Here is a 13,311-nt window from a genome sequence, read left to right on the forward strand (position 1 = left end):
TGACGTCAATGCAATGGCGGACGTCCGCAAGGACGCCGCGACGGATGCCCCGGGAACACCACGGAACTCTGGCGTCCGCAGCGGACGTCCGTATCCGCGTCACCGCTGCGCAATGGCGGACGTCCCGCGCGGAACTCCGGCACGCCGGCCGGACGTCCGCCGGGATGGGCGCCATTGTGGATGCTCTAAAGATGTCACATTTCCACCTTTGGAAAAAATTCTCTCTCACATAAATATAAAATTTATAATTTCTCTCATCACTTAACACATAAAATAAAATCTCCTAAAATCTCATGCCGTCCCACAAGTGTGACATCTTTTGTGGGACGGAGGGAGTACAATAATTAGTATTTGTGCTATCTTATTCAATCATTTCAGTGTGACCGACAGTGGTCATAATTTGGTGTTGAATAGGTTTGAATTTGATTCCAGTGTAACATAGCGTATCCAATTTTGTAACATGATTTTGGTCCGTTTCCATTTATCTCACTTTTAATGTATTGATAATTCCATTTATTTACGCATGGTGAAATATGTTAGGAAAACGGCACAAATAATTACAAACATAGATGAAATAAATTCAATAATTGTTTAAGTTATCGATATGATGTGCATCTATATCTGGATGATATCAACCTAGATATTTCTCTATATAATTTTAGAGATAACTATTACGTACAAAGCAATTAACATAACCCTAGTAACAGTAAAAATCTGATTGGACCTAAATATATAGTATTTTACAAAAACCTAAACTATTGTTTCGTGGACGTGGACTAAGTCACTCCTCCATACTCCAACAAAATAAGATACCATTGTTTTTCAATACTGTGATACGGATTCTGTAGAAAATGTATAACATGGATTCATATGATCCAAGAAGAAAGGAAATTCAATCTTATTGATTGAGAAATTCAATTGATACAAAAGAGCTAGCTACTCTATTTATACAAGAGCTTAGACTAAAAATATCAGAGAAAATATCTTCTAACAACTCTCTAACTAACTTCTTAACAAACTTATTCACTAACTAACTTCCTCCAAAATATCTAAGCTGACATGGCAGTCACGGCTTGCACGAGGAGTGAATTATGAAGCTCTGTGTTGCTGGCTCGAACCTTGTGTGTACATAGAAGTTTCCACGTTGATTCTATCATGTGCATGAGTGAAACTTCACGTAGATTCCATCATCTTTTACATGCCTCTTCAAGATGAATTGTATAAGCTTTCAAAATTCATCTTGTCCAATATTGAATGAAAAGACAACGCTCCTAATGCTTTAGTGAAGATATCTGCCAAATGCAGATTGTTTCTTATATGTAGGGGCTTTATCATATTTTCCAAATACCTTTTTCTCACCGTATGACAATCAATCTCAATGTGTTTAGTTCTCTCGTGGAAAACTGGATTTGAACAAATGTGGATTGCGGATTGATTATCACAATATAATGGCACAACCTTTTCGACCTTTATTCCAAAGTCTTTGAGGAGAGCAATGGCCCATACTACTTCACACGTTCCTGAGCCATGGCTACATATTCAGCCTCGGCTGATGAATGAGCAATGGTGTTTTGCTTCTTTGCCTTCCACGAGATCAATGAAGAACTAATGAACAAGCAATAGCCAGTCATTGATTTTCTGGTGTCTGGGCATGCTGCCCAATCAGCATCAGAGAAGATGCTTAAGTTGATCTTGCTACTGCTTGAATAGAACAATCCATGACCTGGTGTACCCTTCAAATATCTAAGGATCTTCTCAGCAGCTTCCCAGTGCTCATCACTAGGATTTGAGACATACTTGCTGAGCTTATGTACAGCAAAAGTAACATATGGCCTTGTGATGCAGAGATAGAGTAGTCTTCCAATAAGTCTTCTATATTTTGAAGCATCTTTCAAAGGAGTTCCAGAATCCAATCTCAGCTTTTTAAGGGGATCCATGGGTACATTAGAGGGCTTGCAGCCAAGCAACCATGTATCTTTCAGCAAGTCTAATGTGTATTTTCTTTGAGAAACCAACAATACTTTCTTGTTTCTTGCAATCTCCAATCCCAGAAAGTATTTAGGTGCTCCAAGATCCTTGAATTTGAAGTATTGTGATAGAAATGACTTAAAATCCTCAGTCATGTCAGGATGAGTGGTGGCAACTAAAATGTCATCAACATATAAGACTATTCCAAAGAAGCCACTGCCACTGTTGTTGTTCTTGAAGAAAAAGGAGTGATCATAGGCAGACTGTTGCAAACCAAAGCCTTTCAATACTTCAGATAATTTTAGGTACCATTGCCTTGATGCTTGTTTTAGGCCATAGAGAGATTTCTTTAGCTTGCACACAAGGGTCGAATCTGAGTTTGCCCCTTCAACAGACTGCCAATCAACATCATATCCTGGAGGCAAGGTCATATAAATATCCTCTTTTAAATCACCATAGAGAAATGCATTGTTGATATCAAGGTGAGATAGGGACCAGCCTTGAACAGATGCTAAAGCAAGGAGCATCTTCACAGTAGTAAGTTTGGCTACTGGAGAGAATGTGTCCAGAAAATCCAAGCCTTCAAGTTGAGTGAAGCCTTTTGCAACTAGCCTTGCTTTATATCTTTCTACGGTTCCATCTGGATTAAATTTTACTTTGTAGACCCATTTACAATCAATGGGAATCTTGCCAGGTGGAAGCACAGTGACAAACCAAGTATCAGTTCTTGAAAAGGCTGCTAGTTCATCTTGCATTGCATGCTGTCACTCTTTGTATTGAGAGGCTTGTTTGTAAGTGGCAGGTTCATGAACAACGTACATGAGTATGGTGTATTTTAGGTAGGCAGGAGAGAGTTTGGATAGATTAAGATATGAAGATATTGGATATGGAGTAGATGATGCAACTATGTTGCAGATGAAGTCTGTGAGATGAGAGGGGGTTTTTATTGGTCTGCTATGGCTGGAAGTGATAGTTTTGTTTGAAGAAGGATTAGAGATATCAGGATTTGGAGTGGAAGAAGTATATGGAGGTGGTTGAGGAGAAGGCTGAGGTGGAGCAGAGATAGGAAGATCAGAGGGAGATAGGTGAGAAAAGGGAAAAATATCTTCATGGAAGGTGACATTTCTGGTGATAATTTCTTGCATAGACTCTAGATCAATGAGTTTGTACCCTTTATAGTCAAAAGGATATCCCAGTAGAGCACATTTGGTGGCTCTAGGTGAAAACTTATCCCTACCCCGTTCTAGAGTTGAAGCATAACAGAGGCAACCAATGACCTTCAAATGAGAATATGATGGGGGTTTTTGGAAAAGAACTTAAAAGGGAGTCTGATTGTTTGATAAAACAAATGAGAGGATTCTGTTTATCAAATAGGAAGCTGAGAGTATGCAATCACCCCAGAAATGAATGGGCAGAAAAGATTGAAATAACAACCTTCTAGCAACATTTAAAAGATGCTGGTGTTTTCTTTCTACCCGGGCATTTTGTTGGGGAGTTTCAAAACAAGAGTGTTGGATGATGGTTCTAAAAGATTAGAACAATGAATGAATGTTTAGTTCTGGAGCATTGTCACAACGAATGACTTTTATTTTTGTGGAAAATTGAGTGAGAACTGTGTTGAAAAACTGGGGAAGGATAGTTCCTACATCAGATTTGCTGTGCATAAGGAATGTCCATACAAATCTGGAGCAGTCATCAACAATAGTTAGGAAATATTTATAGCCTTGGGTAGTTGAGGGATTGAATGGACTCCAGACATCACAATGGATGTGATCAAAGCATTTGGTGACATGAGAGTCAGATTTAGAGAATGATAGGTGTTTTTGTTTGGCAAGTGGACAAATGTCACACAATGAATGAGATTTATTTAAAAATTTCAGAGTGTCAGACATGGTTTTAAGCTTCCCAAATGATACATGTCCTAACCTCTTATGCCAAATATCTATGCTAGTGACTGAATTAGCATAGGAAACATCAGGAGATATAGAAGATGAAGAAGGAATTATAGAACCTTCCACATGCTTTGGATCAGAAGAAACATCAAGTTTGTACAGGTTGCCCAATCTGCTACCCCTCCCAATCACAGTTTCATGAGAGGCTGCCTGAATTTCAATAGCATCATGAGTGAAAATGACAGTACAAGGCAAAGATGAAGTCAAGGAGCTCACAGAAATAAGGTTGAAGGAAAAGGTAGGCACATAAAGGACAGAGTAGAGAGTGATTGATTTGGTTAAATGCACAGATCCAATGTGTGTGACAGGAGCTGTAGCCCCATTAGGTAAGTTTACAGAGGCATTTTGTATAGGGGATGAAGAGGCATTTTGTATAGGGGATGAAGAATGAAACATGGAAAGATCACAACACACATGATGTGTGGCTCCGGTGTCTAATAACCAAACAGATGGAGACTTTGAAATGGAATTAATGAAAGGATTGGTGAAGAGAGTAGTACCTGAGAAAGGAGGAATGTGAGGAGATGAAGGCATGTTTGGTGCGGCAGAAAAGGATTGAGATGGAGAGGATGGAGTGAGAGTAGCAGCAGTAGCAAGTTGAGACTGAAGCAGACTGATCAATTGCTGACATTGCTGCTGAGTAGGCAGATTCAAGGATGGAGGAATACTGGATTTGTCACAAGAATCTTTGAGATTATCCTCCACAAAGTTTACAGACTTCATCTCGTTGCTGCTAGCACCAAACTTGCTTTTGTTTTTATCAAAGCCTGGTGGAAAACCGTGAAGAACAAAGCATTTATCCACAGTATGGTTAGTTTTACCATAGTGTGAGCAGACTCTTCCCTTATTATATGAATGAGAGGTTGCAACATTAGCTAAGTAAGGTTGCTCGCTCATAGGAGAAGAAATAACTGGAGAATATCCATCAATGTTCCTTTGTCTTTCTTCCTGCAAAACAAGTGAGAAAACTTTTGCTAGAGGAGGAATTGGAACCATAGAAAGGATATTAGATCGAAATTGAGAGAATGTAGGATTCAATCCAATCAGAAATTGCATTGTGCATTCTTGCTCCTAATACTCATGCCATTTCAAGGCACTATTGCATCTGCAAGTTGCACAAATGCACCAAGCAACCGGTTGAGAATGCTTGTACTCATCCCAGACAATGCGAAGGTTGGTGAAGTAGGCATTTGTATCATCTTTTCCTTGATTCAGAGACATTATTCGTTGCTTTAATTGATAAGCTCGAGCAGAATCAAGTTGAGAGAATCGAAGCCGTAGATCTGACCAGCTTTCATGAGCATCATCAAGGTACATGATACTAGAGCATATCTGAGGAGAGATAGAGTTTCTGAGCCATGAAACAACCATGCTGTTACATCGCAACCAAGCTGAGAATAACAGATCATCAGCATGAGGTCTGCGCAAGTCGCCATTGATGAAGGCAATTTTATTCTTCGCTATAAGAGCAGTGGTTACAGATCTACTCCAATGGATGAAGTTAGATCCGGTGAGTACATGAGGAACTAATTGCAGACTCAGATTATCACTTGGATGAAGATAATATGGACTGGAATTGTCTTCCATCGGTGAAGAATGAGTGATGTTTGCGTTGGAGTTTGAACTACTACCACGCACCATCATGAAAGTAAAAAGAAACAGAGAATGAAGAAGAAGATAAGGTGATTGAATCAGCGGAAGGAATTCAAATCATATCTGATACCATGTAGAAAATGTATAACATGGATTCATATAATCCAAGAAGGAAGGAAATTCAATCTTATTGATTGAGAAATTCAACTGATACAAAAGAGCTAGCTACTCTATTTATACAAGAGCTTAGACTAAAAATATCAGAGAAAATATCTTCTAACAACTCTCTAACTAACTTTTTAACCAACTTATTCACTAACTAACTTCCTCCAAAATATCTAAGCTGACATGACAGTCACGACTTGCACGAGGAGTGAATTATGAAGCTCTGTGTTACTGGCTCGAACCTTGTGTGTACATAGAAGTTTCCACGTTGATTCTATCATGTGCATGAGTGAAACTTCACGTAGATTCCATCATCTTTTACAGATTGCATAAATGTTTGAAACTTTGTTGTTCTTTGAATATAGCCAACCTCCATTCAATTTTACGAAATTGATATATTTGTAGTATTTGTTTGGACTCGGTTAATCTAGTTGTTCCTATCTCTGCTAGCACTGGATTTGGATGATGGGCCTGTTTTTGAAAACATTTATTGAGAGGGATTCGGGCCTCTTGGCCCAACATGCCTACTCATTGATAATAATAACTCAATACTTAATTGCTAACTATAATTAAATAATAATTATTAAATATTTAAATTAAGAGCTTAGATCATCAGTCTTGGAATGTCAATACGATCAACAAAAAACGTCAATAAGGATATTAATGTCAATTTACAACAAATTAGTTATAACTAACTTTTGAAAAATATCTCATAACTTTAAAACGCATATAACTTTCTCGATTCACGCACATCATATATCAAATTAAAAATAATTTCATAAGGATTCTAACGAGATCTCACCTGCATATGTTCCGATGTCAAAATTTGAATTTTTTTTTGAAAATTTTCAATTTTTTCGTAAAGCAACAAATGTCAACATAGTATATAAAATATGTCAATATAATACATGTAGAATGTCGACAAAGATTACTTATGGGCCAGGGAATTTAGAATAGTGAAATATAATTATTCTACATTTTACGGCATTGCCATATGTCCCTGGCTAACAAAATTAGGAATTTAGAATAATTAAGGGTATATTTGATAGAAAAAGTTAGCCATATATTAATTAAATTAAGTCACTGATCAAATATAATTAATTTTAGAAAATTTCAAACCCAACCTAAAAGGTTATAAAATTCTGTTAAAATTTATTTGAGATAACTTATTAAATCGAACTCAACTAATTTTCAACCATCAACGACGACTCACGAATTGATTTGAATTTTAGTACAAGTGTAGTGTAGAAAGATTAAAAAGTTAAGAACCAAGCATAAAATCCACGCAATATTTAATTACTATAATAAAATTCTGTTAGTAGAATAAATTTCCAGCTAATCCACAGCGGTCCAATTACAGCACCTTTTCCCCTCGTTAAATCTTCAATTTCCCCCTTTTTCTCTTTCTCTCTCTCTCTCTCTAGGTTTTCGTTTTCCATTCTTTTCTTCTCCTCTCTCTCTCCCCGCAGTCATGAGTAATCCAGAAAAAGACAGCTTCGATACTTCCGAGTTGGACGCATCTCTTCCCGCCACCGCCGCCGGTAATTCACTCTTCTCCCCGCCCTACTTTACTTCGTACTCAGTGTGCGTGTAGAGCTCGTGCGAATTCGTGACTAATTTTGTTTTCGATTTTTTATTTATCTGCAGCTTTGAGCGCCGAGGATCGCGCGGGCTTAGTAAATGCCCTTAAGGTTTGTGATTTTCTCGTTTTCCGTTTCGATTTCTGCTTCGTTTTTGAACAGTACAGCGCGATTGAAGCTTTTTTTTTTACTTCGTTATGTAGAATAAGCTGCACGATTTGGCTGAGCAGCACGTTGACGTGATGGAGTCGTTGCCGCCTAGAGTGCGCTCACGCGTCGAGGCGCTGAAGAGCATTCAGGTTTTTTGCCCGATTCTCTGTGTTTGTGTGTGTTTATACCGAAGTTTTTGTAGTTTGGTTTTTGTCATGCTTTTGTAGGCTCTGCTAATAATGAGTGTTTTTGTTTTCATCATTGGATTATTGGATATATGTTAGTGTTGACTAAAAATTGAAGTTTTAAGTTATCCATTGGTTGTTAGTAGGGGTGAATAATGTTATTTGATGTTTTTGTAGTAGTTCATTGTGCCACTAAGTTGTGATAACATTGTTTTTTCTTCTTCGTTGTGCTACTGATCAAGGTGTTAATCTAACATGGTTCGTAATTGCAGAGCCAACATGATGAGCTAGAGGCGAAGTTTATCGAGGAGAGAACAGCACTTGAAGCTAAATACCAGACACTTTATCAGCCGTTCTATACGAAAGTAGTCAATGTTTTTTAGCATTTTCTTAGCTTCTTCCGTGTGCGGTTGTGAAACTCCTATTAATCTCTTTTCTAAACATTCTACAGCGATTTGAGATTGTGAATGGTGTTGCGGAGGTTGAAGGAGTGGCTGCTGAATCCGAAGGTAAAGCAAGCTTTTGTTTCCCTAGTCAGTTCAGGGTTTGATTGTGCCGTGTTATTGTTCGGGACTGCTTTAGTTTTTCATGACCGGCTTAGCTAATAGTAGAACCTTCATCTCAGTTAAAGGTGTCCCAGACTTCTGGCTGATAGCAATGAAATCTAATGAGATATTGGGGGAGGAGGTTGGTATTTGTGTGGGAAGTTTATTAATCTGTCTGATAATTTACCTTCAGTTGAGCTCTAATTGACATGTCTGTTCAGATAACAGAACGGGATGAAGAGGCTCTAAAATATCTTAAGGATATTAAGTGGTCTAGGCTTGAAGATCCCAAAGGCTTCAAGCTTGAGTTCTTCTTTGATACCAATCCCTTTTTCAAGAATTCTGTTCTCACGAAAACATACCATATGATTGAAGAGGATGAGCCTATACTAGAGAAGGCAATAGGGTAATTTTGTTTATTCACCTTGCTAATCCTTTTTGGTTTATTGTCCACATTTTAGTCTGCAGTATTTTTCATCTGTTTATAAATTTCATACTGGATTCTTGCAGGACAGTGATTGAGTGGTATCCTGGCAAAGGCTTGACTCAAAAAGTTTTGAAGAAAAAGCCAAAGAAGGGGGCAAAAAATGCGAAGCCAATTATTAAGACTGAAAAGTGTGAAAGCTTTTTCAACTTCTTCAGTCCACCAGAGGTGCCAGATGAAGACGATGATATAGATGATGATAAGGTATGTATGGCCATTCCTTGTACGGCTTATCATCTGACCCTGAAGCTCTGTAATATCTTCAAACCATGCTCATGTTTTCTGCTATTATTTGCAATATGTCCCAATAGGCTGAAGAACTCCAAAATCTGATGGAGCAAGACTATGACATTGGGTAAGTTTTTATCCCGTTTAACTACAATTACGAACCCAGAAAATTATGAATTTGCCTCTGCCATGGATCGTTAGTAGCACATGCTTTCTCATGTACTATTTGGCAAAAAATATTTCTGTATGTGGGTACAACGTTTACCCATACTTTTACTCATTGCAGCTCCACGATTCGTGATAAAATCATCCCTCATGCTGTTTCCTGGTTTACTGGGGAGGCTGCGGAAGGTGAGGAACTCGAATTATCAGATGAGGAAGATGAGGACGATGATGATGAAGAAGATGACGAAGATGAAGAGGAAGACGAAGATGAAGATGAGGACGATGAAGAGGAAAAAGTGGAAGTGAAGAGCAGGAAGAAGGTGAACGACGCAACTTTAAAGATTAGAATATAAGTTTTGATTTCAGAATTCTTGCTCATATACTCATTTTATCCTTTGGTGCACTTGGTCGGCCTGCTGCACGTATGGAATGATCATAGTTTTGACTTTGTTTTGTGGTTTATTTTGGTTTACTTGATACAACTTACCTAGCAGTCGGATGTTTCTCTATTAACAGAAAGGAAGCCGAGCACCTGCTGGGGAAGGTCAACCAGGCGAACGCCCTCCAGAATGCAAGCAACAATAGAATGGCTGAGAACATCAAAATGACCATGAAACTGATATCTGCTCTCTTTGCAACCGTCTCCATCAATTTCAAGTTTTCGACTCATTTGCTTGCCTCTTTCTGTTTTTGTGGCCTTGGTATTGCTTAGTTAGGTGAAATCATTCAGTTTTCAGTTGTTACTTGAGGATGTATCTATATGGTTTTTGCTCATCTTCTGTAATACACTGGCCAACGGTATTTGCCGAAGGTTTATTTATTTATATACCAGTGGACTTTGCTTTCATCATATTTTGTCCCAATACTAAGAAACTTATACATTGTGTCTAAATATCCATTTTCTGTGATACTATTGTCTGGCTTTGTCTTGTGACGTTTTAAAAAGTGAAAGTTCATGTGAACTCGACTTCCCTTTTGGACGATGAGGGAAACTCATGGCCGTCGTGCTTGATTCTACCTTAGTTTCAATGCCGATGAATCTACTCATGTTCATGTTATAAGGAATCATGAAACATGAATGTACAGAAAAAAGTACTTATTTTATACCATCAAAATCTAATTGATTCGTCTGTAACAAATGGATAAGCTAAAGTTTATTCATTTATGGATTCATAAAATGGAGTGGAGGAATGACACATCACCACCTTTGCTTGTTATTCCATCAATTGATTTGAGCTGCCTTCATGCTCCAGGCAGCCAGTTTCGAGATCTTAACGCTGTCAGTCCCGTTGTTGAAGGCATACAAATGTGCTCCTCCATCAATGGCCAGTGAGGGATAAACTCTAGCTGTGATGCAAGCCTTCCCCTCCCCACCAAAACTTTCCACAATCGAACGATCAATCTGCAAAAATGTAAGCAATTATTTTTCGCAGAAATCCCATTAATGATCAAGCTCTTTCTCCATCCTCGCTAAACTAGAAAGGAAGAACTCACCAAAGTTCTCAGGGACAATTTCTCCTTCACAGGATCCACATCAACGAAAGCTCCATACATGGGCTTATCGTAATCTAGGTTCAACGAGGACCTACAAATCGAACCAAAAGAAAAATAAAACAAAATATAACTCAAATCTTGAAGTATATTATAGTAGATACATACCTGCTTTGGTCACTGCACATGAGCACAACATATCTGGTTTTGGCTTTGAAAACTCTAAAGTAAACTGCTGTGTATTCTTGAATATCCTTTGAAGCCAATACTAGTAGACCATATGGCCCCAACCCACCTTTGCTTGCTCCATGACTACAAATTTCATGTGGATCAGTCAAGCTTGGCTCCAGCACCTCTACATTCTTGAATGTAGAGATCTCAAATGAAATCTCCACATCAGCCTACAAGGTAAATATCATCATCACTTCATGTGTGTGTGTGTGAGAGAGAGAGAGAGAGAAAGAGAGAGAGAGAACCTGAGAGGCTGTCACTCCTGATATTTCAAGAACTGATCCTCCTCTGAGCTCTTTGGCAGAAGAGATCACTTTACCTTTTCTCAACTTTTCAATTTCTTTAACTGGCCATTGCACCAATTGGTTTCCTGATTTGTGAAGCCAGATCTTTCTAGGTATTGCCTAAACATGTGGGGAACTGGAACATTTGAAAACAGACTTGCAAAAATGAAACAAACTAATGGTATATAAAATCAAAACAAGAATCCACCTGAAGGCCAGACCAGCCCTTGCTGATATCAATGGCAGCATCTGTGGATTCATTGATCCAACCCCACAAGACCCTCCTCTTTGTTGAGCTATCAAAGAAGGTCTTTGAAGCATAGAACTTGCCATGATCATATCTCATCTTCGAGTCGAGCCTCAACGAGCCTTTCTCCGGGACAAACACATCTCTCCGAAGAGTGTAAGTCCCAATAGCATAAGAGTCAAACAATCCATCATTTATGCTAGCTTTCAGCACATGCTTGACCCCTTTCCCTACATTCGATGTGTCAACTCCATCCTCGCCTCTAGTCGAGACAGGATAGAAATCCGGGCACTCCCACATGCCGGTACCCCTCTTTGAGTACAACGGGTGCTTAGCTTGAGTCCAGTGAACAAAATCTCTACTCCTAAACAGAAGTGCTCTCCCCCTACGGCCAATCTTGTTCCCAACTATCAATCTCCACCGCCCATCACGGCCTAACCAGGCCGTGGTGGGGTCCCTAAACGAGCTGGGATTGATCAAGTTCTGCTGTGTTGGTGCCATGAGAGGATTATATGATGGCTTGATCCACTCTATGAGGTATGGATCAGAGAGATTCTTTGGCATTGCTAGATTCTGTAACTGCTGGTTCCGTGCATTGATACCTGTGTAGACAATGACTGGTTTGCCCTTGGAAAGGATCGTGGCTGAGCCCGACCAGCATCCGTTGATGTCGGATGGGGTGTCCGGGGAGATTGCTGCGGGGTGAGGCGTCCAGTTGATGAGATCCTTCGATGTGGAATGCCCCCAAACTATGTTTCCCCACACTGCCCCTTCAGGATTGTATTGGTAGAATAAGTGGTAGATTCCTTTGTATATCATTGGCCCTGTCATTAGTAGCTAGTTAGATTGCCACATACTTTGTTATTGCAACATAGTGTGTTAAGTTCCTATGTTGTGAAACTCACCATTAGGATCTGAGATTCCACAGTTGTCCATACAAAACATGTCCAAAAAAGATGAAGAAGATTAGCCAAAGATTAAAGAAGCATAAGTTTGTAGTGATGAAGAAAAGAGTTGTTACCATTCATCCAATTCTTGGGAGGTTGGAAGTGATATGCAGTTCTGTAGGGCTGATCATCTCCTTGAGTACTAACACAAGAGTGAAGTTCAAGAACTGATATGAAGCAAAATATCAGCCAAACATTTAGATAATATGCCATTTTTTTTCAAGTTATGCAACAATGAGCAATGAAGTCTATTTATTGCTCTCTCTCTCTCTCTGTATTTATTGTATAGATGCAAGCTTCATGACTTGGAATTGTCATCTCTAGTAAGAGTCAAGGTCAATGTGCATTCTTGAACCTTGGAATAGGAGATAAAAATATCATTTTTTTCATAGGGCTTATGTGTTGTGTAGGAGAGCTATTTTGGTTGGCCTGGGGTAGTTTTCATTCTTGTTTTTCCTCCTCTTCTAGCATGTGTAGAAATTTCAAAACATGCTAGAAGAGGAATAGTGTAGTGTAGGAAGACTAAAATGAAGTTGTAATTAATATTTTTGTTGTTTCTTGCTACACTTAACTCTATAAAATTCTGTGTCCCTAAAGAAAGTTCATTTGCAGTATCATTTTCATCACACTACACCACAATCTTAGTAGTATCTTTTTCTACCATATGATCCCATCATAGAGAAGAAAAAACTAGTTGGATGTATTAAATTGAGAGAGAGAAAAACGTTAAAATTGCTTTACTGTTTTAAAAATTAGTAATTTATTATTTTATTTGGGATAACATAAAACGGGAACTACGTATTATTTTTTTCAATTTGGAAGATAAACAATTAAACATAGTACTATAGCATGTGAGATCAGGCAGTTATATGCGCCAGAAATTCAGGCAACAAACTCATTTTTTTAAAAATTAAATTGGTGAGAGAAAATTTATTTAAAATTATTGCTCTTTCATTTGTACTCATTTGATCAATCACGTGAAAGTTTATACTACACAGTCATTTATAGTTATATTCCATATTAAGGATTTTTCTATACTAAGTTTGTGTTACTTGCAATATTCAAGTGAGAGTTATTTTAGCAAGAAGTCTGATGG

At 38.4% G+C, this 13,311-nt stretch overlaps 2 protein-coding genes across 2 annotated transcripts; one reads left to right on the forward strand and one right to left on the reverse strand.

Moving 5' to 3' along the window:
- The first annotated feature begins 7,058 nt into the window (after positions 1-7,058).
- LOC121794201 (nucleosome assembly protein 1;2-like) lies at positions 7,059-9,865 on the forward strand. Its single transcript, XM_042192263.1, has 11 exons — positions 7,059-7,219; positions 7,326-7,369; positions 7,462-7,557; positions 7,866-7,958; positions 8,045-8,102; positions 8,219-8,280; positions 8,360-8,544; positions 8,649-8,826; positions 8,934-8,977; positions 9,137-9,335; positions 9,532-9,865. Exons 1-11 carry the CDS (start codon positions 7,150-7,152, stop codon positions 9,598-9,600), a joined length of 1,098 nt encoding a protein of 365 aa, XP_042048197.1. The 5' UTR covers positions 7,059-7,149; the 3' UTR covers positions 9,601-9,865.
- Positions 9,866-10,096: 231 nt separating this feature from the next.
- On the reverse strand, positions 10,097-12,470 carry LOC121794200 (beta-fructofuranosidase, insoluble isoenzyme CWINV1-like). The gene is made up of 7 exons (XM_042192262.1): positions 12,290-12,470; positions 12,174-12,182; positions 11,230-12,092; positions 10,983-11,141; positions 10,675-10,907; positions 10,510-10,600; positions 10,097-10,417 (listed from the first exon to the last, which is right to left on the reverse strand). Exons 1-7 carry the CDS (start codon positions 12,426-12,428, stop codon positions 10,238-10,240), a joined length of 1,674 nt encoding a protein of 557 aa, XP_042048196.1. The 5' UTR covers positions 12,429-12,470; the 3' UTR covers positions 10,097-10,237.
- Between the last annotated feature and the right edge of the window lie 841 nt (positions 12,471-13,311).

The sequence above is a fragment of the Salvia splendens genome, chromosome 3 (genome assembly GCF_004379255.2).
Source record: "Salvia splendens isolate huo1 chromosome 3, SspV2, whole genome shotgun sequence".
In the NCBI taxonomy this organism is placed as follows: Eukaryota; Viridiplantae; Streptophyta; class Magnoliopsida; order Lamiales; family Lamiaceae; genus Salvia; species Salvia splendens.